A 26,825-nucleotide genomic window follows, 5' to 3' on the forward strand; every position below is an offset into this window, starting at 1 on the left:
CACACACACACACACACACACACACACACACACACACACACACACACCCACCCACCATGGAACATTTATATTATGAAATACTGTGCAGCAGTAAAAAGAAAAAGAATGTAATAACTCTACATATATAGACAAGGAGAACTACCTAAGATATAGTACTTAGTGATAAAAGTAAGAACAACATTTACAGTATAGTTTCATTTTAAATAAAAAACAGTATGAATAACTGACAGGACTCATAGGTACAGAAAAAAAGAACAGGAAGATAAAGCTGTTAGGAATATTTAAATCTCAAGAGCATAGTGGGATGAAGGGGGGAATAAACAAAGATCTTAATTTGATGTTATATTTTCAGACTGTTTTAATTTGTTATAATGAACACATATTGTATATTATTTGTAGAATTAAAAACAAATTAATGTAAATAGCTCATAAGAGGTTAATATTCAGGATATATAAGGAACTCCTACAACTCAACAACATAAAAACAAACAACCCAATGCATAAATGGGCAAAAGAACTTGAATACATTTCTCCAAAGAAGATATACAAAAGGCCAATAAACATATGAAAACATGCTCAATACCACTAATCATTCAGGGAATGTAAATCAAAACCACAATGAGGGAATGGAAGAAGGTATCCCATGCAAACAGAAATCAAAAGAAATCTGGAGTAGCAATACTCATATCACACAAAATAGACTTTAAAATAAAGACTGTTATAAGAGACAAAGAAGGACACTACATAATGACCAAGGGATCAATCCAAGAAGACGATATAACAGTTGTAAATGTATATGCACCCAACACAGGAGCACCTTAATACATAAGGCAAATACTAACAACCATAAAGGGAGAAATCGACAGTAACACAACAATAGGAGGGGACTTTAACATCCCATTTGCATCAATGGATAGATCACCCAGACAGAAAATCAATAAGGAAACACAGGCCTTAAATGACACATTAAACTAGATGGACTTAATTGATATTTACAGAGCATTCCATCCAAAAGCAGCAGAATACACATTATTCCCATGTGCACGCGGAACATTCTCCAGGACTGACCACATGCTGGGCCACAAGGCGAGCCTTGGTAAATTTAAGAAAATTGAAATCATATCATGCATCTTTTCCGATCACAATGCTATGAGCTTAGAAATAAACTACAAAAAAAAATTATAAAAAACACAAACACATGGAGGTTAAACAGTAATGCTTGAAACAACCAATGGACCACTGAAGAAATCAAAGATGAAATCAAAAACTACCTAGAGACAAGTGAAAACGAAACCACAATGATCCAAAACCTATGGGATGCAGCAAAAGCAGTTCTAAGAGAGAAGTTTATAGCAATACAGTCTTACAACAGGAAACAAGAAAAATCTCAAATAAACAATCTAACCTTATACCTAAAGCAACTAGAGAAGGAACAAACAAAGCCTGAAGTTAGCAGAAGGAAAGAAATTATAAAGTTCAGTGCAGACATAAATGAAACAGAGACAAAGAAAACAATGGCAAAGATCAATGAAACTAAAAGCTGGTTCTTTGAAAAAGAAAAAGAAAATTGATAAACCTTTAGCCAGACTGATCAAGGAAAAAAGGGAGAGGACTCAAATCAATAAAATTAGAAATGAAAAAGGAGAAGTTACAACTGACACCACAGAAATACAAAGGACCTGGTGGTCCAGGGCTTAAGACTGCGAGCTCCCGATGCAGGGGGCCCAGGTACAATCCCTGGTCAGGGAACTAGATCCTGCATGCTGCAATTAAAGATACCACACGTGGCAACGAAGATCCCACATGCTGCAACTAAGACCCGGCACAGCCAAAAAGAAAAAAAAAAAAAATATTTTTTAAAAAGAGGATCATAAGAGACTACTACGAGCAACTGTATGCCAATAAAATGGACAACCTAGAAGAAATGGACAAATTCTTAAAAGGTACCTCCCAAGACTGAACCAGGAAGAAACAGAAAATATGAACAGACCAAGCACAAGCACTGAAATTGAAACTGTGATTAAAAAACTCCCAACAGGGCTTCCCTGGTGGCGCAGTGGCTGAGAGTCCGCCTGCCGATGCAGGGGACACGGGTTCGTGCCCCGGTCTGGGAAGATCCCACATGCCGTGGAGCGGCTAGGCCCGTGAGGCATGGCCGCTGAGCCTGCGCGTCTGGAGCCTGTGCTCTGCAACGGGAGAGGCCACAACAGTGACAGGCCCGTGTACCGCAAAAACAAAACAAAACAAAACAAAAAACCTCCCAACAAACAAATGTCCAGGACCTGATGGCTTCACAGGTGAATTCGATCAAACATTTAGAGAAAAGCTAACATCTATCCTTCTGAAACTGTTCCCAAAAATTGCAGAGTAAGGAAAACTCCCAAACTCATTCTATGAGGTGACCATCACCCTGACACCAAAACCAGACAAAGATGCCACAAAAAAAGAAAATTAGAGGCCAATATCACTGATGAACATAGATGCAAAAATCCTCAGCAAAATACTAGCAATCTGAATCCAACAATACATTAAAAGGATCATACACATGATCAAGTGGGATTTCTCCCAGGGATGAAAGTATTTTTCAATATCCACTAATCAATCAGTGTGATAAACTGTATCAACAAATTGAAGAATAAAAACCATATGATCATCTCAATATATGCAGAAGAAGCTTTTGACAAAATTCAGCACCCATTTATGATAAAATTGCAGATATCAAAACTAATACAGAGGAATATGCTGCATTTCTATACACTAACAATGAAAGATCAGAAAGAGAAATTCAAGAAACAATCCCATTTACCATTGCATTAAAAAGAACAGGGCTGCCCTGGTGGCGCAGTGGTTGAGAGTCCACCTGCCGATGCAGGGGACGCCGGTTCGTGTCCCGGTCCGGGGAGGATCCCACATGCCACGGAGCGGCTGGGCCCGTGGGCCATGGCCACCGAGCCTACGTGTCTGGAGCCTGTGCTCCACAACGGGAGAGGCCATGGCAGTAAGATGCCCGTGTATGGCAACAAAAAAAAAAAAAAAAAGAACAAAAAACCTAGGAATAAACCTATCTACAGAGGTGAAAGACCTGTACTCTGAAAACTGTAAGATGATGATGAATGAAATCGAAGACAAAACAAACAGATGGAAAGATATACCATGTTGACAGACTGGAAGAATCAATATTGTCAAAATGACTATACTACCAAAGGCAATCTACAGATTCAATGCAATCCCTATCAAATTACCAATGGCATTTTTCACAGAACTAGAACAAAAAAATCCTAAAATTTGTATGGAGACACAAGATCCCAATCCCAAATAGCCAAAGCAATCTTGAGAAAGAAAAACAGAGCCTGAGGAATCAGGCTCCTGGACTTCAGACTATACTACAAAGCTACAGTCATCAAGGCACTATGATACTGGCACAAAAACAGAAATACAGATCAATGGAACATGATAGAAAGCCCAGAAATAAACCTATGCACCTATGGTCAATTAATCTACAACAAAGGAGGAAACACTACACAGTGGGGGCAAGACAGTCTCTTCAACAAATGGCACTGGGAAAACTGGACAGCTACATACAAAAAAATAAAATTAGATCATTCTTTAATACCATACACAAAAATAAGCTCAAAATGGATTAAAGACACTATAAAACTCCTAGAGGAAGACACAGGCAGAACACTCTGACAGAAATTGCAGCGATATCTTTTTTGATCCATCTCCCAGGATAATGGAAATAAAACCAAAGATAAACAAATGGGACCTAATTAAACTCAAAAGCTTTTGCATAGCAAAGGAAACCATAAACAAAACGAAAAGACAACCCACAGATTGGGAGAAAATATTTGCAAATGATGTGACCGACAAGGGATTAGTCTCCACAATTTACACACAGCTCATGTGGCTTAATATCATCAAAACAAACAACCCACTGGAAAAATGGGCAAAAGATCTAAATAGACATTTCTCCCAAGAAGACATACAGATGGCCAAGAGTCACATGAAAAGATGTTCGATGTCACTAATTATTTGAGAAATGCAAACCAAAACCACAGTGAGATATCACCTCACACGAGTCAAAATGGCCATCATCAAAAAATCTAGAAACAATAAATGTTGGAGAGGGTGTGGAGAAAAGAGAACACTCTTGCACTGCTGGTGGGAATGTGAATTGGTACAGCCACTATGGATAACAGTATGGAGGTTCCTTAAAAAACGAAAAATAGAGCTACCATATGACCTTGCAATCCTACTCCTGGGCATATATCCAGAGAAAAACATGGTCCGAAAGGATACATGCACCCCAGTGTTCACTGCAAGCACTGTTTACAATAGCCAAGACATGAAAGCAAACTAAATGTCCACTGACAGAGGAATGGATAAAGAAGATGTGGTATATACATACAATGGAATATTACTCAGCCATTAAAGAGAATGAAATAATGCCATTTGTAGCAGAATGGATGGACCCAGAGATTGTCATACTGAGTGAAGTAAGTCAGAGAAAGAGAAATATCATATGATATCCCTTATATGCAGAATCTATAAAGAAGCGATATGAATGAACTTATTCACAAAACAGAAACAGACTCACAGACTTAGAGAATGAACTAATGGTTACCGGGGCGGGGGGAAGCGTGGGAGGAAGGGATAGTTAGGGAGTTTGGGATCAATATGTACACACTGCTTTATTTAAAATGGATAACTAACAAGGACCTACTGTATAGCACAGGGATCTCTGCTCAATGTTATGTGGCAGCCTGGATGGGAGGCGAGTTTGGGGGAGAATGGATACATGTATGTGTATGGCTGAGATGCTTTGCTGTGCACCTGAAACTATCACATTGTTAATCGGCTATACTAAAATATAAAATAAGAAGTTAAAAAAAAAAAAACCACGATGAGATACCACCTCACACCCACTAAAACGGCCACTATCAAAACCCCCAGAAAATAATAAGCATTGACAAGGATATGGAGAACCTTGTACACTGCTGGTGAGGTTGTAAAATGGTATAGTCATTATGAAAAACAATATGATATAGTTCCTCATAAAATTAAAATAGAATTACCATATGATCCAGCAATTCTGCTTTTGGGTATATACCCCAAATAACTGAAAGTAGGTCCTGAAGAGATATCTGTACACCCATGTTCATAGAAGCATTATTCATCACAGCCAAAAGGTAGAAGCAAGCTAAGTACCCATCACAGAAGAATGGATAAACAAAATTGTGAATACATATAATGGAATAGTCTGACACATGCTACTACATGGATGAACCTTGAGGACATTATGCTGAGTGAAATAAGCTATTCACAAAAGGAGAATAACATATGATTCGGCTTATATGAGGTAATACTTGGAATAGTCAAATTCATAGAGACAGAAAAGTAGAATGGTGGTTGCCAGGTGCTCAGGGAGGAGGGAATGGGGGGTTATTGTTTGATGGGTACAGAGTTGCAGTTTTGCAAGAAGAAAAGAGTTCCCTGGATGTATGGTGGTGTGGTAGCACAACAATGTGAATGTACTCAGTACCACCAAACTATGAACTTAAAAAGGGTTATGATGGTAAATTTTGTGTGTGTATTTTACCACAAATAAAAATAAATGTGGTTTTATTATAAGCAAGGCTTAGTGCAAGGTTTTTTTTTTAAAGTATCTATTTGGGAAGAGGAAAAAAACACTATATTTAAATGGTAATTTAGAAAACCAGAAGACAGGATGATTAGCTTTAAATAAGTAACATAAATCAGTGATTTTCCAAACTTTTCCTCCCTTCCATAATGCATCTGAATTCTAAGTCGCTTAGTTTTCCCATCAGCCATAGTAGCTCGTTTTGGACGCAACAAGTAAAACCAGACTAGGGATTATGGGTGGTGGAGTGGGGACTTAGAAGCCTGGATCCCTGCTAATATTACAGAGCTGGCAAAAGGAAAACTGAATTCCTTCTTCTTGTTGCAGCTACTGCTCATTGCATGTTGCTATATGCAAATTAACTTGATCCCTAATGGATGAGACTGAAAAAAAAAAAAAATCTGTTCTCACCACCTCACGTCTCTACTTCTAACTACTTTTTCTTTCTCTAACCCTTTAAAAATAAGTCTCTACTCAAGTTCTTTACTTCCCACCTATTTACCTTTCATGACATTGAAATCAGGCTTCATTCCCTAATACGATGCAGAAACTGCTCTGGCAACAGATTCCAAATAGGCTATTAACTGACTTTCTTGTCTTCCTTCTTACTTGAGCTGCCTGAGGCACACGAGACTGGAGCGAATTCCCTTCTCAAAATAATCTCTTTTCTCACATTATAACACAACGTGCTTTCTTGCTTCTCTTTTAAATTCCTCTTCATTTTTGGAGGGCTCTTGTTCTTCCTGTTCCTAACTCTTAAATACTAATTCTCTCCTTAACCTTACAGTTTCTCACTTTCTGCCGATGTTTCTTTTTATTAAGTTTTCAGTGAGCCTGCATGACCTGGTCATGGAAGTAGTCTAACGTTTTTGGCCTGGTCTCTGACATCTTCTCCTGAACTCTGATTATAAGCCTCCATGCATTACGTATTGCACCTTCCACCTAGAGCCCCCTTCTCAATCCCTAGTCTGCTTGGTAAACTTCTCAGTTTTTATAGAAGTCACCTCTTCTGTGATGTCTGCCTTCAATTCACCAAGTTAAGCTATAGTAACTCTTTCTTTGCACCTGTTTACTTACTGGTCTGTTTCTCCTATTTGAGAGCAGGGATTGTGTGCATATGATGCTCGGTGAATTAATGCACTCTAATTTATTTTTAATAATTTATTTTAATTTGTCCTCAGGAGTAGTAATGTTGAAGTCTTAATAGCATTAGCTAAAAGAAAAGTACTCAGTGCCTATCAATTGCAACATATCATGTTAGTGGCAGACGAAAAAGTTAAGGTAGTAAGAGCAGTGATGGATTGATAACGGAAAGATTCAAGATATGGAACAGCTGGGCTCATGAACATGCAGTTTACACGGGTGGGGCTATTGTAAAGGACTGATTTTAAATTAGGAGACTTGCTTTGTAGTTCCAGTTATGACTATAACATATGTTTAGTACAGCTGGTGTAATTTTGGACAAGTCAGTCAGTCTTCTCTACAAATGTGTCAAATAACAGAACTAGTTCCTTTCCTGATATAATATTTACAATTCCAGCTTTATTCTCCACTGTGCTGTTACTGCTCTTCCTATTATTATTGTAAAGAGTTGAGGAAGGGAAGATGAGAGTAAATGAGCGCTCTGTGAAAGTACCAGAGGTCAGAAACATAGAGAAGGTGAGGGAAAGACAGATTATCAACTAGCTCCTTGAGAATCAAGTCAAAGGAAACACAGGGAAAACAGAAAACTAGGATAAGGACCTCTGTGAAACAGGCCACACCAAGGAAGTGTGAAAAAAAACTTACCTGAAAAGTAATAACTTAAAGGCTAGACAATGTATTTAGGGTAACAATTCAGACTACAAATATTAATGTAAATTTAAATGGTAAAAATCTTAAACCAATTTATGTCTTAAGCATATTTAGTATATATTTAACTATCAAATATGAACAAAAAGTCAGTAATCCCAAAATTGATCACTTTTAAGTTTTAGTTTACTATTTCCAATTAGTTATATATATTTAAAATACAATTAAGGCTTGGCAAATGCTACTCCAAAATTTTAAATTTTAAAAAGAATAGCAGGGACTTCCTGGTGGTGCAGTGGTTAAGAATCTGCCTGCCAGTGCAGGGGACACGGGTTCGAGCCCTGGTCCAGGAAGATCCCACGTGCCATGGAGCAACTAAGCCTGTGCACCACAACTACTGACCCTGCGCTCTAGAGCCTGTGAGCCACAACTACTGAAGCCCGCGTGCCTAGAGCCCGTGCTCTGCAACAAGAGAAGCCACCGCAATGAGAAGCCCGCACACCACAACAAAGAGTAGCTCCCATGTGCCACAACTAGAGGAAGCCCGCGTGCAGCAACGAAGACCCAACATAGCCAAATAAAATAAATAAATAAATTTATATAAAAAAGAAAAAGGATAGCATTTGGGACAAGTTTCTAGAGGTAATAGGGATTAATGTAAAAAGAGCCCAGCTTTGAAGTCAGAAAACCTGGTTTCAGATTTGTCCAAAACAATTCACTTTTGAATCATAAGAACATCATCCACAAAGCAGGAATAATATCTGCTTCCATTTATTTCATACAGGTGATGTAACATTAAACAATATGTATTTAAGAAATTTATAAATTCTACACATGTTTAGGTCTGACCTAGATTATAGGTTGCTGTAAAACATATATATGTCATTTAACTCATGAAATGTTCACTATTTTAAAGGTCTTAAAACAAATATGTTATTAGAATTTATTTCTACCTTCAAGGTTGTCCTATGAATTTAACTTACATTGATTAATATAACAAATTACAAACGTAGATGGGTAAGCACTAAAGTATCACACATACAAAATTAATGACCATGCACAAACTAAAAAGCAAAACAGGGAATTCCCTGGTGGTGCAGTGGTTAAGAATTCGCCTGCCAATGCCGGGGACATGGATTCGAGCCCTGGTCCGGGAAGATCCCACATGCCGCAGAGCAACTAAGCCCGCGCGCCACAACTACTGAGCTTGCGCTCTAGAGCCCGCGAGCCACAGCTACTGAGCCCGCATGCCACAAATACTCAAGCCCGCGCACCTAGAGCCCACGCTCCGCAACAAGAGAAGCTACCGCAACGAGAAGCCCGTGCACTGCAACGAAGAGTATCCCCCGCTCGCTGCAACTAAAGAAAGCCCGCATGCAGCCAACAAAGACCCAACACAGCCAAAAATAAAAATAAATTCTTTTTAAATTAAAAAAAATAAAAAGCAAAATAATCATATTCCTTAAAATATTACATAGATTTAAAAAAAATGGATTTGGAGAGAACATCTGTGTCCCAGGGAACACTGCAGCCAAAGTTGTCAAGTTTATAAATCTGAACATTTGTGATCCTACCGAGAATGAAAGCAAACAGATTTTCAGGAATGCTAAAACAGGCTACATATTATTTAGTAAGAAATCCACTTAGGATTAATGCTTGTGTTTCTCCAGCATACAGCAGGAAAAAGCAGCAGGAACTGTGGCTGCTGCTGTCTCTGTTGCTAAGTGTTTGCAAACATCAGAGTTCTGAGACTGGTTCATTCCACCAGCTTCTCCTATCGGTCAGATTTTAAGACCAAAGACAATTTTAGATTAAAAACTTTAGGAACATAATAATGTAAACTGCCTAAAACAAAATGACATAAATGGTAAAAATAAAAGGATGGAAAACTATATACTTATATTAGACAGATATCCAGAATGGGTTACAAATATTGGTATCAAAGGAGAATTTAAGACAAAATGCATTTAATATGACAGAGGATCTTTTTTTTGTTGTTGACAATAGGCTTTAACTATCATAAAGATATACAATCATGAATGTTTTTTGTCTAACAGCCCCAAGACCTGTGCAGCAAAACCCATTAAAAATACCATAAGGAACTGTGAGAAATATCACTTTTGTAAGAGATTAACACAGTACTCATGCTAAACTAATTAAACAGACAAAAGAGTAAGGACTTCTTGCAGAATTCGAAGGATCTGAAAATTACAGGAACTGGATTCAGTGCTTATCAATATAAGTCAATATACAGTGCAAATAAAGAGAACGTCCAGACATATTTATAAAAATTGAATGTTAGTCTGAAAGTAAACCTCAATGATTATAAAAAAATCAAAAATTGAATGAGCCACATTCTTTGACTATAATATAATAAAACTACGAATTAATAAAGTGCAAAACAAAATGGAAAAAAACCTCAACTCCCTCAAGCACGTGAAAAGTTAAAAAAACCACTCCTAACTATTTTGGGTCAAAGAAGAAATCAAAGCTATAATTGCACACTATTAGAAAATAAAGGTATATTAGAAAATAAAGGTAATCATATCCATACCTAAGGAATACAGCCAGAACTATAAGACGCAAATTCATAGATATAAAGATGGCTCTCCTGAATGGAAAGAGAGTCGTGTAGAATGTTGACTACCGGGCCGTGTATAGCAGAGGAATGAAAGTGGAATTAAAAATAAAGATCCAATTTGGAGATTTTTTTTTTGAGCTTTTATATTCAAATTTATTCTTCATTTAATTTTTTTTTTTTTTTTGCGGTACACGGGCCTCTCACTGCTGTGGCCTCTCCCCTTGCGGAGCACAGGCTCCGGACGCGCAGGCTCAGTGGCCATGGCTCACGGGCCTAGCCGCTCCGCGGCATGTGGGATCTTCCCGGACCGGGGCACGAACCCGTGTCCCCTGCATCGGCAGGCGGACTCTCAACCACTGCGCCACCAGGGAAGCCCCTTCATTTAATTTTTAAAACACTACTATAGTTGAATATTAAAACAAGCAGTAGCAAGTAGTGAGCATATTATGATTACGGTCCTTCACTCAATCACTACTGCAAATAAAATGCCAACAGTGAGTGTTATTCACTGGCCATATTAGGAGGTCTGACAAGGAACACCACCCCAAGGATGATGTTCATCATCCTCATATGCTTCTCCATTGTAATGGTGCCCTCTTTTTTATCCTAAATACGAAAAGAATGAAAACGAAGTAAGCATTCCATTTAATAAGGAAAAAACCTGAGAAAATCAGGGTAACAAAAATAGACACCTAAAAATGAGACATCAGGCAAAAAAAAAACAAAAAAAAACTGACTTATCAATCTTAGGTTTTTTTTTAAGAAAACCAATAAAAATAAACTACAGCTAAATATACTTTGAAAAAAAGAGGAAAATTCAAATGACTAAAACTAGAAATATAAAAAAGGATATAACAGATAAAGAAGATATTCAATTTGTGAGAAAATAGTATATATAATGTTATGCCAATATATTTGAAAATCTGAATGAATTCTAGGAAAAAGCAATGACCAAAACTAATGAAGTAAAAATCTAACCAGAAAAAACCCCCCCCCAAATTGTCAATGAATTACCTCCAACAAAGGTTCCAGGCCTAGATGGTATTATAGTTGAGTTCTTTAACATTTTCAAGAACAAATAATTCCCAAACCATATAAACTGTTCCAGAGCACAGGAAATTAGGGAAAGAGTTCTAATTCATTTATGAAGCTGGCCAAACCCGATATCAAAACTTGACAAAGACAGCACAAAAACAGAAAATTACAGACCATATTCACTTATGAATATAGATGCAAAGATCCTAAAAAATATACTTGAAAATAGAAACCAACAGTATGCTAAAAGATTACAGATCTTGACATGAAGAAGACATTCATTCTAGGAATAAAAGAAGGGTTTATATTAGGTAGTATCTTTATATATCATATCAATAGGTAACAGAAGAAGCAATGAATAATCTTAACAGATGCCCAAAAAGCATTAGATGAATTTCAATATCAATTTCTCATAAGAAAGCCAATAAAGTCTTGGTCAATTATAAATGATACACCCTTAACATCAAAGAACTGTAAGACAAAATGATGCCTATTATTGCTATTATTCAAAGTCAGAAGGAAAATCAATTCAATGTAATTAAATAAAGAGGATGAGGAAGATATACAGGATAAACGCTACCCAGAAGAGTCCAAACTAATAGCTGAAAAATCAGGATTAAACAAAGTTCACTAAATATAAAATGTGCAACATAAATATAATAGAAGTCTACAGATATCTTACAAACCAAACCAATAATAAAATACATTTTTCATAATATAAATAACATAATAAAAATTTGTAAGGAATAAACTTAACAAGAAAAATAAGTGGAGTCAATTGAAGGAAAAATAACTAAAACTTTACTGAACGACACGAGAAAGATGTTAAGAAACATACTTCTAGCTCTGAAGTTAATTTTTCTAAAATAAATTTTCGTATTTAATGCATTTTGAATCAAAATTCCTTTGAGGTTTCCCTTTTAAAAAAAAGTTAGAAAAGTGATTCCAAACTTCACAAGAAATATTAAGTGGTATGAAAATAAAACCATGGAAATTTTTGAAAAAGAGGAATAATGAAGGAAGACTGTTCCCACTAGCTTTTTGAACATTTAATGGCTAAAATACTTAAAAATGGTATGGTACTGGCATAAGAACAGAAAAATACAAAGGAAGAAAATTGAATCCTAAAGGCTTTAGTAAGATAAAAATTACATTATAGATTAGTATTGAGAAAAAAATTGTCAATAAATAAGACTGGGAAATTAACCATTTAGAAAAAATTAAAATTAGCTCCTTATGGCATTTATCAAAATAAATGTATATATTTGGTCTAGAAGAACTAATGGGTTATATGTGAAAAATGAAGTAAGTAATATCTAGGGAAAATACACATGAGTATTCAGCTGCTAATGGAATTGGGAAGAAGTTCTTTCTAAGCAAAATAGCAATGTTACAAGCTGCAAAGAAAGAAGACAGATCAGACTACTTATTAAAAAATTAAATAATAAACAGCAATCTTGAAAAAAACTTATATTTCAATACTTAATATCCTTAATATATAATGGTTCATAAGCAGCAATTCCAATCGTAATAATCTACACTAAATTATATAGTCAAGAATGTTCACTGCAGTATTATTTGCAACTGTTCCCCCATTCAAGAATTGTGTAACCAGTGGGGTCAAGATTTGATTAAACAATAACAAGAACATATACATGAAAAGAAGGCGGTAGAAAAAATAAAAAGAATTAATAAGCCAAAATGGTTACTTGTAGGTAGTAAGATTACTGGTGCTAGTTTTCTTTTTATACATTTATAACTACCTGCCAAAACATTCATGATGAACACATACTACTTTCATAATTAGAAAAATTAACACATTAATCATCACTTTCATAAACACATGTGATTATCAGACTTCAGAAGTTTCAACAAATATAAAAATTCACAACAGTTTGTAAATCGACTGTCTTTGCATGTGGGAAGTCCCTTAAAACTTTGGTTCTATTAATATCTTAATTTAGCATAAAAATACAGTTAAAAGAAACCATACTGTCTTGGATTACATCTTCATTTTTTCTCTCAAAGGGATTCTGATTTTAATGGCTATGAAAGGGATTGATTTTCACACAAAGATATCTAAACATCACTGCAATGAATAGGAATGGCTTAAAATAAATGTACATTTCACATTAATAATATTTTTCAATGAATATTTAGAACAGATTCAATTTAAGGTTTGTCACTCTATGTTTTTACTCAGGAAACCTCATTAAGGCATTCCAAACTGGAAAATGACTAGTCCAAAAGGCCTGTAGAAAAGGACAAAATTTCTCTAAAAATCTCTTCTGGCAGGAAGTGTTATTTTGTGTCTAATTGAAATCTCTCCTCCTGTGATTTAAACTTCTTGTCCTTTAAAAAAATATAGCTATATTCCATTTTGCTTTCTCTAGACAACATAATTTAAAAACGTTTAAGTATCTATTTCCTAATACTTTGATCTACTTTTTGCCTGTCTCTAGCCTTTCTACAGTTTTCATCAAGTTATTTAAACCCACATAGCAAATTATGGTTTTAGGCAATGTACAATGAAATGAGAGAATAGCTTGGAGCTCCCACATGCTGTAATTCTGTGGAAACACAAACATACTTTCTTCTTAGAACATGGCATGCTGCTAATAGATGTTACTGTGCTGTGTCTCTTACAACACTCACATTATCTGTATGCATGTATACTAACTGTATATTAACAGATTCATATTTTGTGCAGCTTATTTATTGACACTAAGTGGAAGCCCTAGGCAACTTTATTTCTAACTACTTTCCCAACCTATTCTACTCACTCTGCTTCATATCACTCAAATTGAACAGGTTTGCCTTCTCACTTATTATGAACTACTCATGGAATCTGAGTTCTAGCCTTATATTCATCCCTGACAAATTTTGGAACACTGGAAGAGTCACCTAACTTTCAAGTTTTAATGTTTTGCCTATACAATGGGGATGGTAGTGTACTAGAAGACTTATAACACTGAAATTTTATTATGAATGTCAAGATCAGATTCCATTCAAGTCACTCATTTTTTTCTGAATTTTATTTATTTTTTTATACAGCAGGTTCTTATTACTTATCCATTTTATACATATTAGTCAATCGCAACCTCCAAATTCATCACACCACCCCCCGAGCCCACCACTTTCACACCTTGGTGTCCATACGTTTGTTCTCTACATATGTTTCTCTATTTCTGCCCTGCAAACTGGTTCATCTGTACCATTTTTCTAGGTTCCACATATATGCATTAATGTACGATATTTATTTTTCTCTTTCTGACTTACTTCACTCTGTATGACAGTCTCTACATCCATCCACATCTCTACAAATGACCCAATTTCGTTTCTTTTTATGCTGAATAATATTCCATTGTATATATGTACCACAACTTCTTTATCCATTTGTCTGTCAATGGGCATTTAGATTGCTTCCATGACCTGGCTATTGGAAATAGTGCTGCAATGAACATTAGGGTGCATGTGTCTTTTTGAAATATGGTTCTCTCTGGGTATATGCCCAGTAGTGGGATTGTTGGGTCATATGGTTATTCCGTTTTTAGTTTTTTAAGGAACCTCCATACTGTTCTCCATAGTGGCTGTATCAATTTACATTTCCACCAATAGTGCAAAAGGGTTCCCTCTTCTCCAAACACTCTCCAGCATTTGTTGTTTGTAGATTTTCTGGTGATGCCCATTCTAACTGGTGTGACGTGATACCTCACTGTAGTTTTGATTTGCATTTCTCTAATAATTAGTGATATTGAGCAGCTTTTCATGTGCTTCCTGGCCATCTGTATGACTTCTTTGGAGAAATGTCTATTTAGGTCTTCCGCCCATTTTTGGATTGGGTTGTTTGTTTTTTTAATATTGAGCTGCATGAGCTGTTTATACACTTTGGAGATTAATCCTTTGTCCACTGATTTGTTGGTAAATATTTTCTCCCATTCTGAGGGTTGTCTTTTCGTCTTGTTTATGGTTTTTCCTTTGCTGTGTAAAAGGTTTTAAGTTTCATTAGGTCCCATTTACTTATTTTTGGTTTTATTTCCATTACTCTAGGAGGTGGATCAAACAAAGAACTTGCTATGATTTATGTCAGAGAGTGTTCTTCCTATGTTTTCCTCTAAGAGTTTTATAGTGTCCAGTCCTACATTTAGGTCTCTAATCCATTTTGAGTTTATTTTTGTGTATGGTGTTAGGGAGTGTTCTAATTTCATTCTTTTACATGTAGCTGTCCAGTTTTCCCAGCACCACTTATTGAAAAGACTGTTTTTTCTCCATTGTATATTCCTGCCTCCTTTGTCATAGATTAGTTGACCATAGGTGTATGGGTTTATCTCTGGGCTTTCTATCCTGTTCCATAGATCTATATTTCTGTTTTGGGACCAATACCATACTGTCTTGATTACTGTAGCTTTGTAGTATAGTCTGAAGTCAAGGAGTCTGATTCCTCCAGCTCTATTTTTCTTCCCTCAAGACCGCTTTGGCTATTGGGGGTCTTTTGTGTTTCCATACAAATTTTAAGATTTTTTGTTCTAGTTCTGTAAAAACTGCCATTGGTAATTTGATAGGGATTGCATTGAATCTGTAGATTGCTTTGGGTAGTATAGTCATTTTCACAATATTGATTCTTCCAATCCAAAAACATGGTATATCTCTCCATCTGTTGATATCTTCCTTAACTTCTTTCATCAGTGTCTTACAGTTTTCTGCATACAGGTCTTTTGTCTCCCTAGGAAGGTTTATTCCTAGGTATTTCATTCTTTTTGTTGCAGTGGTAAATGGGAGTGTTTCCTTAATTTCTCTTTCAGATTTTTCATCATTAGTGTATAGGAATGCAAAGAGATTTCTGTGCATTAATTTTGTATCCTGCAACTTTACCAAATTCATTGATTAGCTCTAGTAGTTTTCTTGTGGCATCTTTAGGATTATCTATGTATAGTATCGTGTCATCTGCAAACAGTGACAGTTTTACTTCTTCTTTTCTAATTTGTATTCCTTTATTTCTTTTTCTTCTCTGATTGCTGTGGCTAGGACTTCCAAAACTATGTTGAATAATAGTGGCAAGAGTGGGCATCCTTGTCTTGTTCCTGAACTTACAGGAAATACTTTCAGCTTTTCACCATTGAGAATGATGTTTGCTGTGGGTTTGTCACATATGGCCTTTATTATGTTGAGGTAGGTTCTCTCTATGCCCAATTTCTGGAGAGTTTTTATCATAAATGGGTATTCAATTTTGTCAAAAGCCTTTTCTGCATCTGTTGAGATGATCATATGGTTTTTACTCTCAGTTTGTTAATATGGTGTATCACATTGATTGATTTGCGTATACTGAAGAATTCTTGCATCCCTGGGAAAAATCCCACTTGATCATAGTGTATGATCCTTTTAATGTGTTGTTGGATTCTGTTTGCTAGTATTTTGTTGAGGATTTTTGCACCTATATTCATCAGTGATACTGGTCTGTAATTTTCTTTTTTTGACTATCTTTGTCTGGTTTTGGTATCAGGGTGATGGTGGCCTCACAGAATGAGTCTGGGAGTGTTTCTTCCTCTGTAATTTTTTGGAAGCGTTTGAAAAGGATGGGTGTTAGCTCTTCTCTAAATGTTTGACAGAATTCACCTGTGAAGCCATCTTGGCCTAGACTTTTGTGTTTGTTGGAAGGTTTTTAATCACAGTTTCAATTTCATTACTTCTGATTGGTCTCTTCAGATTGTCTATTTATTCCTGGTTCACTCTTGGAAGGTTATATCTTCCTAATAATTTGTCCATTTCTTCCAGGTTGTCCATTTTATTGGCATAGAGTTACTTGTAGTAGTCTCTTAGGATGCTTTGTACTAGTGCGGTGTCTGTTGTAACTTCTCCTTTTTCATTTCTAATTTTATTTATTTGAGTCCTCTCCCTCTTATTCTTGATGAGTCTGGCTAATGGTTTATCAATTTTGTTTATCTTCTCAAAGAACAAGCTTTTAGTTTTATTGATCTTTGCTATTGTTTTCTTTGTTTCTATTTAATTTATTTCTGCTCTGATCTTTATGATTTCGTTCCTTCTACTAAGTTTGGGTTTTGTTTGTTCTTCTTTCTGTAGTTCCTTTAGGTGTAAGATTAGATTGTTTGAGATTTTTCTTGTTTCTTGAGGTAGGCTTGTTTTGCTATAAACTTCCCTCTTAGAACTGCTTTTGCTGCATCACATAAGTTTTGGATCGTTGTGTTTTCATTGTCATTTGTCTCTAGGTATTTTTTGATTTCCTCTTTGATTTCTTCAGTGATATTTTGGTTATTTAGTAACGCATTGTTTAGCCTCCATGTGTTTGTGATTTTTATGTTTTTTTTCCCTGTAACTGATTACTAATCACATAGTGTTGTGGTCAGAAAAGATGCTTGATATGATTTCAATTTTATTAAATTTACTGAGGCTTGATTTGTGACCCAAGATGTAATCTATCCTGGAGAATGTTCCATGTGCAGTTCAGAAGAAACTGTAATCTGCTGTTTTTGGATGGAATGTCCTATAAATATCAATTAAATCTATCTGGTGTGTTGTATCATTTAAAGCTTGTGTTTCTTTATTAATTTTCTGTTTGGATGATCTGTCCATTGGTGTAAATGAGGTGTTAAAGTCCCCCACCACTATTGTGTTACTGTCGATTTCCTCTTTTATAGCTGTTTTAGCAGTTGCCTTATGTATTGAGGTGCTCCTATGTTGGGTTCATATATATTTATAATTGTTATACCTTCTTCTTGGATTGATCCCTTCTTCATTATGTAGTGTCCTTCCCTGTCTCTTGTAACATTCTTTGATTTAAAGTCTGTTTTATCTGAGATGAGTATTGCTCCTCCAGCTTTCTTTTGATTTCCATTTGCATGGAATATCTTTTTCCATTCCCTCACTTTCAGTCTGTATGTGTCCCTAGGTCTGAAGTGCTTCTGCTGGGTGCCCTCTGGTGGATGAGGCTATCTAAGAGGTTTGTGCAAGTTTCCTGATGGGAGAGACTGGTCCCTAGTCACTCTTAATATTAAATTAGTGCCTACTATGTGGAAACACTATGTAGAATACAACAGTGAATAGCGTACATTCTTAGTGAAATGTGTTTTGAACTAAAATACTCAGATTCAGTTACAGTACTATTGTATAGTAATATACTGATTTTTATAAAGAGACAATCATTAGTATAATACTTTCAAATTCCATGAACAGAACTGGTATTTCTTTCCTATTTACGTCATTATCAAGAATTTCCCTTACCTACTACTTCCTTTTAAAACTCTAGCCTAAGTTACTTCCTTTTATTTCAGTTGCTCTCTACTGAATTGCGAATAAACCGCTCAAAATTGGAGCTACCATTCCTTGCCCCAAAACAATGTTATGTTTTGGTTCTCTTTTGTTTAGGAAAAACCTTTAGCTTTTCTTAGTGAAAAAAATTGTAAGAATTTATGAGAACCTTAGAAAATGATTTCACAGCAAAATATTATAGAAAAATATAACTGTGCTTTGCCCAAGGCAGGAAACTTTTAGGAACGTAAGGACTGCTTTAATGGTTCAGAGTCATACTTCCACAAATGTAGGGTGCTGTCTCTAATGGTGATGCAAAGGGTTGTGCAGGAGAAGGATATCACTTCAAAAATATATAAATATCCTCGGTTTCCTTATTAATTCATTATGGAAATGTCATGCATTAATTTGTCCGATTTGCCTTTTGGGAAACATGAGACATTTTGGATAATTTGTTTTCCTCATTTCCTACCTCAGACAACTTTCAGAATTTTAGAGCTAAAGGAAACCTCATACCTCTTCAATCATCTCATTTTATAGATTATGCAACTGAAAAAATAGTGGTTAAAACACCTGTCCAGGTCACACAAGTTTAACGACAGAACCTATTCTCTTGATCCTCGATACAGGGTTTCTTAAACATATCATGTTTGCTTGATATTAATAAACTTTTAATGAATTTAAATTTACTTCTTTGTAGTTTCACAAGGTTATCTCTATCTTAATTAGAATTAACTTGTAGTTAAGAATTCATGCTCACTATATATATATTTTTTATATATATATTTTTTGTTTGTTTGTTTGTTTTTGTTTTTTCATATTCTTGATGAGGGCAGAAGCTGTGTTTTATTTGTTGTATCCTCAGAACTTCTTACAGGGTTTGACATGGCACATAGCAGGTATTCAGTAGACTGTTGTAGACTGAGAAAATGAACTTTATAGACTTGGATCACATGTACTCTTAGCTTTAATTTTTCTAAAGAGGAAAAATCTAAAGCTGTTCAGTTTAACCTTGTTCCCTTGATTATTTCAGACATATTTCTCTAGACTTTCTCCAGTTCTACTGCATTTCTTAAGGTGAGGGAATCAGAATTTTGAATGAGCACAGAAAGTTTTCTTTCTAGATACCAATAATCTTCTCAGTAAGTGTAGTTCTTTTGCATCATCTTACACTGGCTAACAGCAGCACTTATTTGACACTTTTCTTCCACATTGTGTAAGTACAACACATACGTGGTCCTTGCTTTGATATTTCAATACCCAGAAAATTTTGGTTTCACTTACTCTGCTAGAACAAATTCCTGCTTCCAAATCAATTATAAAATGTGAAACAAGACTAGATTCAGCATCTATGACATTTATCCAGAAAGGCCCATTAGCCTCTATACTTGTGTTTTCCGTGTTTAAATAAGTTATCTGTACAATCAAAACTGTTTGAGTGTCTTCTATGTGCAAGCCACTGAACTCCTTCGTCTGAGTAAGTAATTCACAACATTCCAGATACTTAGCTTTTTCTCGGGTTGGCACAGAAAATGATTAGGAAAGTTTTGGATTCATGAAAAAGACATTTAAGAAATCTAAATAAAAAACATGTTTTAGTTTTTCCTTATGCATTGATTTATTTATTGTCGTCCACTGTCCCTCTACGAACCCCAGACACACCCTTCTTGTCATCCTTAAGAACTTCACAGGAATCCTTTTATTCACCAAACCTACTCCATTGTCCCTCTGCCTTCAGACATCCCTCCTGTGATCCAGAAGAACTCTAAAGAAATCCTTTTACTCAGTAATCCTGTTCTTTATTACACACGCTACCAGAGGAGCTTAGAAATGAATGGAATCCAGAGATTTCTAAGTTAAACTCTCATATACCAGTATGATATTTGCCAATGATAAAACAAATCATTGTAGCCAAGTATAGTATATCGTCTCTTTAATATACTGCATGCCTGACATATACACATAATACTTACTTGTACTCATCATAGACTTCCTGTTTGGGCAGTGAAGTCTCAGGATGCTCCTCTAGGGTATTCCGAATCCAGGAAAAGGCATGCATTTGCTGTGCCCGACTAGATGACATGGCATTCTGATCACTAATCATAAAACAAAAACATGTTTTAGCTGAACTAGACAGCAATTCATTGATAATTTTTGAACCAGGCCTAAATGTTCCACTAAAGGACTGTGTGTAAACTCACTATAAATGACCAAACCAAACTCAGGACATAAAGTATACGCCTAGTTATCCAAATACAAATTGTCCACCTGTGGTTGTGAGCCATTTTCTATAGCTAGTGTCTGACTAAAGTTATCGCCCTGTTCCATCCCCACCACCGTCTCTAAACTGGCAGAGATGATGGAGCATTGAAAACATAAGGTATTTGTTCGGCCAAAATTACCTCTAAGGGGATATTTGTTTATTTACTTGCCTGTTCATTTGCCTAAACTTACCAAATCATCAAACTATAAAATGAAAGTTATGGAAAAAATTGTTTATTTTCTATTTGCTTAGCATTCTCAAGTAACTACCCTGAATCTTACTAAAGCCTCTATGATCCAGAATGGAATTCACACTGGAGAGATCCTGAAAGGACAAGTCTCCCTCTATGGTCCTTTCTGTAACCAGTCCTCCTCTCCAGGACAACACCTCCACTAAACATCATAAATTTTTATTATCTGGCAGTGTCTCTTATAACATGAGGGAAGCTCCTCACTCATAAATAATAATTGATGCATTTTCAAAGAAATTACTGAGCAATTTCTAGGACAGAAAATTATTAAGATAGTTACAAAATGTGGTCCAAGGGGAAAAAAGTAAAAGCAACAGATTTTTCATTCCAGTTCTTTTCATACCTATACTTTTAAAGTAATGTTAAGCATAACTTATATGAATGAAATGAACTCTGAGAAATACTTAAAAGGGTAGAGAAACTCCTTTAAGAACAGAATGCATGAACCAACAACTTTTCTCTATATTTTCTAAATGAGGCTATTAAATATTTGTACTAATGAAAATAGAGTAATACCCCGCAAGCACTTAAAACATCACACATTTATCATAAATTCATGTGCCATACAGGCAATTCATTTTTTTTTCTTTTTTATGCTCTGTGATCTGCTTACCTGACAGTACCTAAAAAAACTCTTGCACTTTATTGCTCACAATACTTATCTGTTTATTCTTTGGCTTTCTGTTCAATTTTCAAAATCTGCCACACTGTATAAATACACTAATCTGTTTATAAAACATAACCCAACTGCATTTCACAGCACTCATCCAGGTACACAAATGAATTAGCAAAAACTATGGGTAAACACTTAACCAAATATGATCAAAGACTAAAAAGATCTACTGTTTTGACAGTCTGTTTCCTGATGGTTTTAGGAACAGTGCAAAACAATAACAACCACAACACACACATAAACACTGTAACTGAGGCAAAGACAAGAAGTGATATTACCTTTTCTCTCCATTGCTGAGACCAGAAGGCAGCTGAAGGTAGAGGTAGAGTTTCTCTAGGTCTGTAAACTTCTCAACTTCTTGCTGGTTAAAAAGGATTAAAAAGAAAGATCATTTAAAAAATTCTTGTTTCTCCCTCAACAAAATTTACTAACACCTCCCTAAAAATACTGACTATCTAAATTTAAACCAGGTGGAATGAATCACTTGCCAAAGAAAACAGAATCTAGGCTTTTTTCTTATCAGTAAAATAATACAGTCAAGTTGTGTGATAAATTTATTGCGTATAAAAAGTTGGTAAGAGAAAATGGTACTTGCCTATTAATTCTTACATTCTAGGTATAAATAAAACCATAAATCAATGCTTAGACGAAAACTTCTCATCTTAAATCACATTTAAAGAAGGAGGGTTGTGCAATATTACAGGAAAAGTACTAGATTGGGAGTCAAGAGACTATTTATTAGTTGGCCTTAGCCTAACTATTTAACTGGTCATGAGGCTTCCATGCTCTGGCGGATTTTCCTTAGAAATGTGAAATGAATGAGATGATTTCTAGGCTTCTTTTCTATTTCTCAAAAATCTAGAACATGTGACGGATGATGCTACTATCACTGGGGGTGGAACTGAGGTTTAAAAATATAGTTATCCCTCAATATCCGTGGATAATTGGTTCCAGGAACCCCCTTCTCCCCTCCACAGATACCAAAATCCACAGATACACAAGTTCTTTATATAAAATGGTGTTATATAGCTAGTCCTCCTTATGCACAGTTCCTCCATAACTGAGGAATCAAATCTGATCCAGGGTTGGTCTAATCCGCGAATGCAGAACCTGTGGATACGGAGGGCCAACTGTTCCAAAGTACAACTAACAATCTGTTCCATGCTATGCAGATGTAATTACTCTCTGACTTGCAACAGTGGATGCTATTTGGAGAACCTACTTGTAAGACTGTCTATCACTACTGTTGTGTAACTTTGTCATTTTGTCTATAAATGTACCCTTTAAGAAAATTTCTGCTATGCAGAGGACTGTATAGTTTTCTTTCCCAGCTGAGTTTGCCACAGGATAGCTTTAAATGTGCCACAAATCCTACTGCAATAAAAAAAACATAATAAAATTTTGGTAGCCTAATTCATTACAACTGAATTGCATTGCAATGGAAAATATGGACAGATTACTGGCATTCTTGGTGGCAGAATTTATTCTTACACAATAAAGCATAGCTCAAACATAGATCCAATTTTTTAAAAAAGCTTACAATGATATAATTTAGCCTGTTCTTATTCTCACCAGAATTCATTCACGAAACAGTTTAATCTTAGAATTTATCCATAGAATGACTTAGTCTATCAACTACATGCAATTAACTCTCAAATCCATATTTTTTTCATTCCACTGTCTATGGGGTATTTTCCAATTAGCTCTTGCTTTAATATCTGATAGACTGATCAGCAATTATCCTGCATAACTCTTCCCTTGACAACAACAAAAAACCCCTACACGTACACAGGCATTTTCTTTCTCAGTTGTTACTTAGCACCTTCTTTTCTCTAGTTTCCCAGTGTTCAGTTTTGAGTCTGCCTAGTTTTGTTCCTCTTGTTGTATTACACTCTAATCCTTCATTTAGCCTTCTTAACTCTTTCCACCATGTTCTTCTAGTCTATTTCCCAGCCACCACATTAGTTTAAGTCTTTAGCTGTCTTTCTTTTAACAATAAAGGAGAATTCATCTACTCATTTATTTATTCACTAAGCTTACTTTCTGCAATGTTCCACAAATGATTTATAACTATGAACTTATACTGTGTATCACAACCTATACAAAGACTGGAAATAGACAGATGAACAACACAACAATAGGCCCTGCTCTTAAGGAACTTATAATGATTCTTGAATTACTAAAAATGTCTAACTACTTGCTTTCCCTGCCTCCAGCCTTTCCCCACTTTAATCTGTCGAAATGGAAATAAAAACAAAAATAAACAAATGGGATCTAATGAAACTTAAAAGCTTTTACACAGCAAAGGAAACCATAAACAAGACAAAAAGACAACCCTCAGAATGGGAGAAAATATTTGCAAATGAAGCAACTGACAAAGGATTAATCTCCAAAATTTACAAGCAGCTCATGCAGCTCAATATCAAAAAAAGAAACAACCTAATCCAAAAATGGGCAGAAGACCTAAATAGACATTTCTCTGAAGAAGCTATACAGATTGCCAACAAACACATGAAAGAATGCTCAACATCATTAATCATTAGAGAAATGCAAATCAAAACTACAATGAGATATCATCTCACACCCATCAGAATGGTCATCACCAGAAAATCTACAAACAGCAAATGCTGGAGAGGGTGTGGAGAAAAGGGAACCCTCTTGCACTGTTGGTGGGAAGGTAAATTGATACAGCCACTGTGGAGAACAGTATGGAGGTTCCTTAAAAAACTATAAATAGAACTACCATATGACCCAGCAATCCCACTACTGGGCATATACCCTGAGAAAACCATAATTCAAAAAGAATCATGTACCACAATGTTCACTGCAGCACTATTTACAATAGCCATGACATGGAAACAACCTAAGTGTCCACTGACAGATGAATGGATAAAGAAGATGTGGCACATATATACAATGGAATGTTACTCAGCCATAAAAAGAAATGAAATTGAGTTATTTGTAGTGAGGTGGATGGACCTAGAGTCTGTCATACAGAGTGAAGTAAGTCAGAAAAAGAAAAACAAATACCGTATGCTAACACATATATATGGAATCTAAGAAAAAAAAAGGTCATGAAGAATCTAGGGGCAAGACAAGAATAAAGACACAGACCTACTAGAGAATGGACTTGAGGATACGGGGAGGGGGAAGGGTAAGCTGGGACGAAGTGAGAGAGTGCCATGGACATATATACACTACCAAAAGTAAGAGATAGCTAGTGGGAAGCAGCCGCATAGCACAGGGAGATCAGCTCAGTGCTTTGTGACCACCTAGAGGGGTGGGATAGGGAGGGAGGGAGGGAGGGAGACGCAAGAGGGAAGAGATGTGGGGACATATGTATATGTATAACTGATTCACTTTGTTATAAAGCAGAAACTAACACACCATTGTAAAGCAATTATACTCCAATAAAGATGTTAAAAAAAATAAAATAAAATGATGTAATGGAGATAAGCAATAAAATAAATAAATAAATATCACCCCTAAAATACCTCTTGTTCAATATTGTTAACATCACCCACTTAATCCCAACAGTGCCTCTCATATTAAATCGAAAATAGATTATGTTACCAAAAAATCCATTCGTATTATTATGGGCAAAGTCTGAGAGAACACAACATAAAACATCATTTTTTTTGGATAAAGAAACTCTCTCTCTCAATGGAATATTATTCAGCCATAATAATGAGTGAAATCTTGCCATTTGTGGCAACATGGATGGACCTGGAGGGCACTATGCTAAGTGAAATAAGTGGGACAAAAAAGGATAAACAGCGTATGATCTCCCTTATATGTGGAATCTAAAAACAACAACAAAACAGACAAAAAAACCCTGAGCCCATGGATACAGTGACGACTGGTGGTGGCCTGAGGTGGGGGGGTGGGAGTGGGGAAAATGGGTGAAGGAGGTCAAAAAGGTAAAAATTTCCAGTTACAAAATGAATGTCATAGGGATATAATGTACAGCATGGTGATTACAATTAATAATACTGTATTGCGTATTTGAAAGTAGCTAGGGTGGTAGATCTTGAAAGTTCCTGTCGTAAGAAAACTTATGTATGGTGACAGATGTTAACTAGATTTACTGGGGTGATCATTCTGCAATACAAGCATACCCCGAGGTACTATAGGTTCAGTTTCAGACCACTGCAATAAAACAAATACCGCAATAAGGCGAGTCACACAAATTTTTTGGTTTCTTAGTGCATATAAAAGTCATCTTTACCCTATACTATAGTCTATCAAGTATGCAATAGCATTACATTTAATAAAACAAGGTACATACCTTAATTAAAAATACTTTATTGCTAAAAACATGCTAACCATCATCTGACAATGCAGGCTGGCTTACCACAAACCTTCAATTTATAAAAAATGCAGTATCTGTAAAGTGTAATAAAGTGCAATAAAATGAGGTGTACCTGTATATACAAGTATCAAATCATTATGTTGTACACCTGAAACTAATATAATGTTATGTCAGTTACACCTCACTTAAAAAACATCAAATGAAAAACACATCATTTTTGATGACTAAGAATAAAAAAACTTCATACTGTTGGAGAAACCTTGGATGCTACAGTTTTCAATTTTTATATATGCTAGAGAAAAGAACAGAGAAGAAATTCCAGAAGGAATTCAGAAGATAATCCAAATTAGGATAAAGTGCCAAAGAGATTTAATTTAAAGACGGAATAGTTTTGAAAAAGATCAAATTCACTGCTGCCCCCCCTTTTTTTGCCTTTCAAACAATGAAAACTTACTACTGTCAATCACTCTTTTATTTGTTATGTAGGACTCAACACACAGAAGAAAAAATTGGGGGAGTTTACTAAAACTGATTATCAAAATTCTATGAAGCAAATGAGAACAAAACGATGCAAGTGTATAGTGATGGCATTCCAGTCCAGCAAAGCTGAGTTCACCACGAGGATTTTTGGGTTTGGATACACTTGTCATTTACGGCTAATCACTGGCTTCCAAAACAATGATCAGTGGTGTAGAAGACCTTAACCTTGCTTGATTATCAAGGCAAGAATATCATTTGGCAAGTATGTTAAACCTCAGATTATTTGATATACTTTGTAAAGATTTAAACATCAAGAATAAAAGGTTTGGACTTCCAAGGTGGCACAGTGGTTAACAATCCACCTGCCAATGCAGGGGACATGGGTTCGATTCCTGGTCCGGGAAGATCCCACATGCCATGGAGCAACTGAGCCCGTGCGCCACAACTACTGAGCCTGTGCTCTAGAGCCCGCGTGCCACAGCTACTGAAGTTCGCGGGCCTAGAGCCCGTGCTCCGCAACAAGAGAGGTCACCGCA

The 26,825-nt window shown here is 35.8% G+C and overlaps 1 protein-coding gene across 1 annotated transcript in view; it reads right to left on the reverse strand.

The window, feature by feature from the left end:
* The window catches only part of RFX7 (regulatory factor X7), a 150,673-nt gene that overhangs the window by 46,102 nt on the left and 77,746 nt on the right, over nt 1-26,825 (reverse strand). Inside the window, exons 4-5 of the mRNA XM_027123092.1 lie at nt 21,776-21,858; nt 20,285-20,407 (exon numbers count right to left, since the gene is read on the reverse strand). Coding sequence (XP_026978893.1) covers nt 20,285-20,407; nt 21,776-21,858 — 206 coding nt within the window. The remainder of the gene's footprint in view (nt 1-20,284; nt 20,408-21,775; nt 21,859-26,825) is intronic.

The sequence above is a fragment of the Aethalodelphis obliquidens genome, unplaced genomic scaffold, assembly GCF_003676395.1.
Source record: "Aethalodelphis obliquidens isolate GAN/ISIS:26980383/991018 unplaced genomic scaffold, ASM367639v1 scaffold26, whole genome shotgun sequence".
In the NCBI taxonomy this organism is placed as follows: Eukaryota; Metazoa; Chordata; class Mammalia; order Artiodactyla; family Delphinidae; genus Aethalodelphis; species Aethalodelphis obliquidens.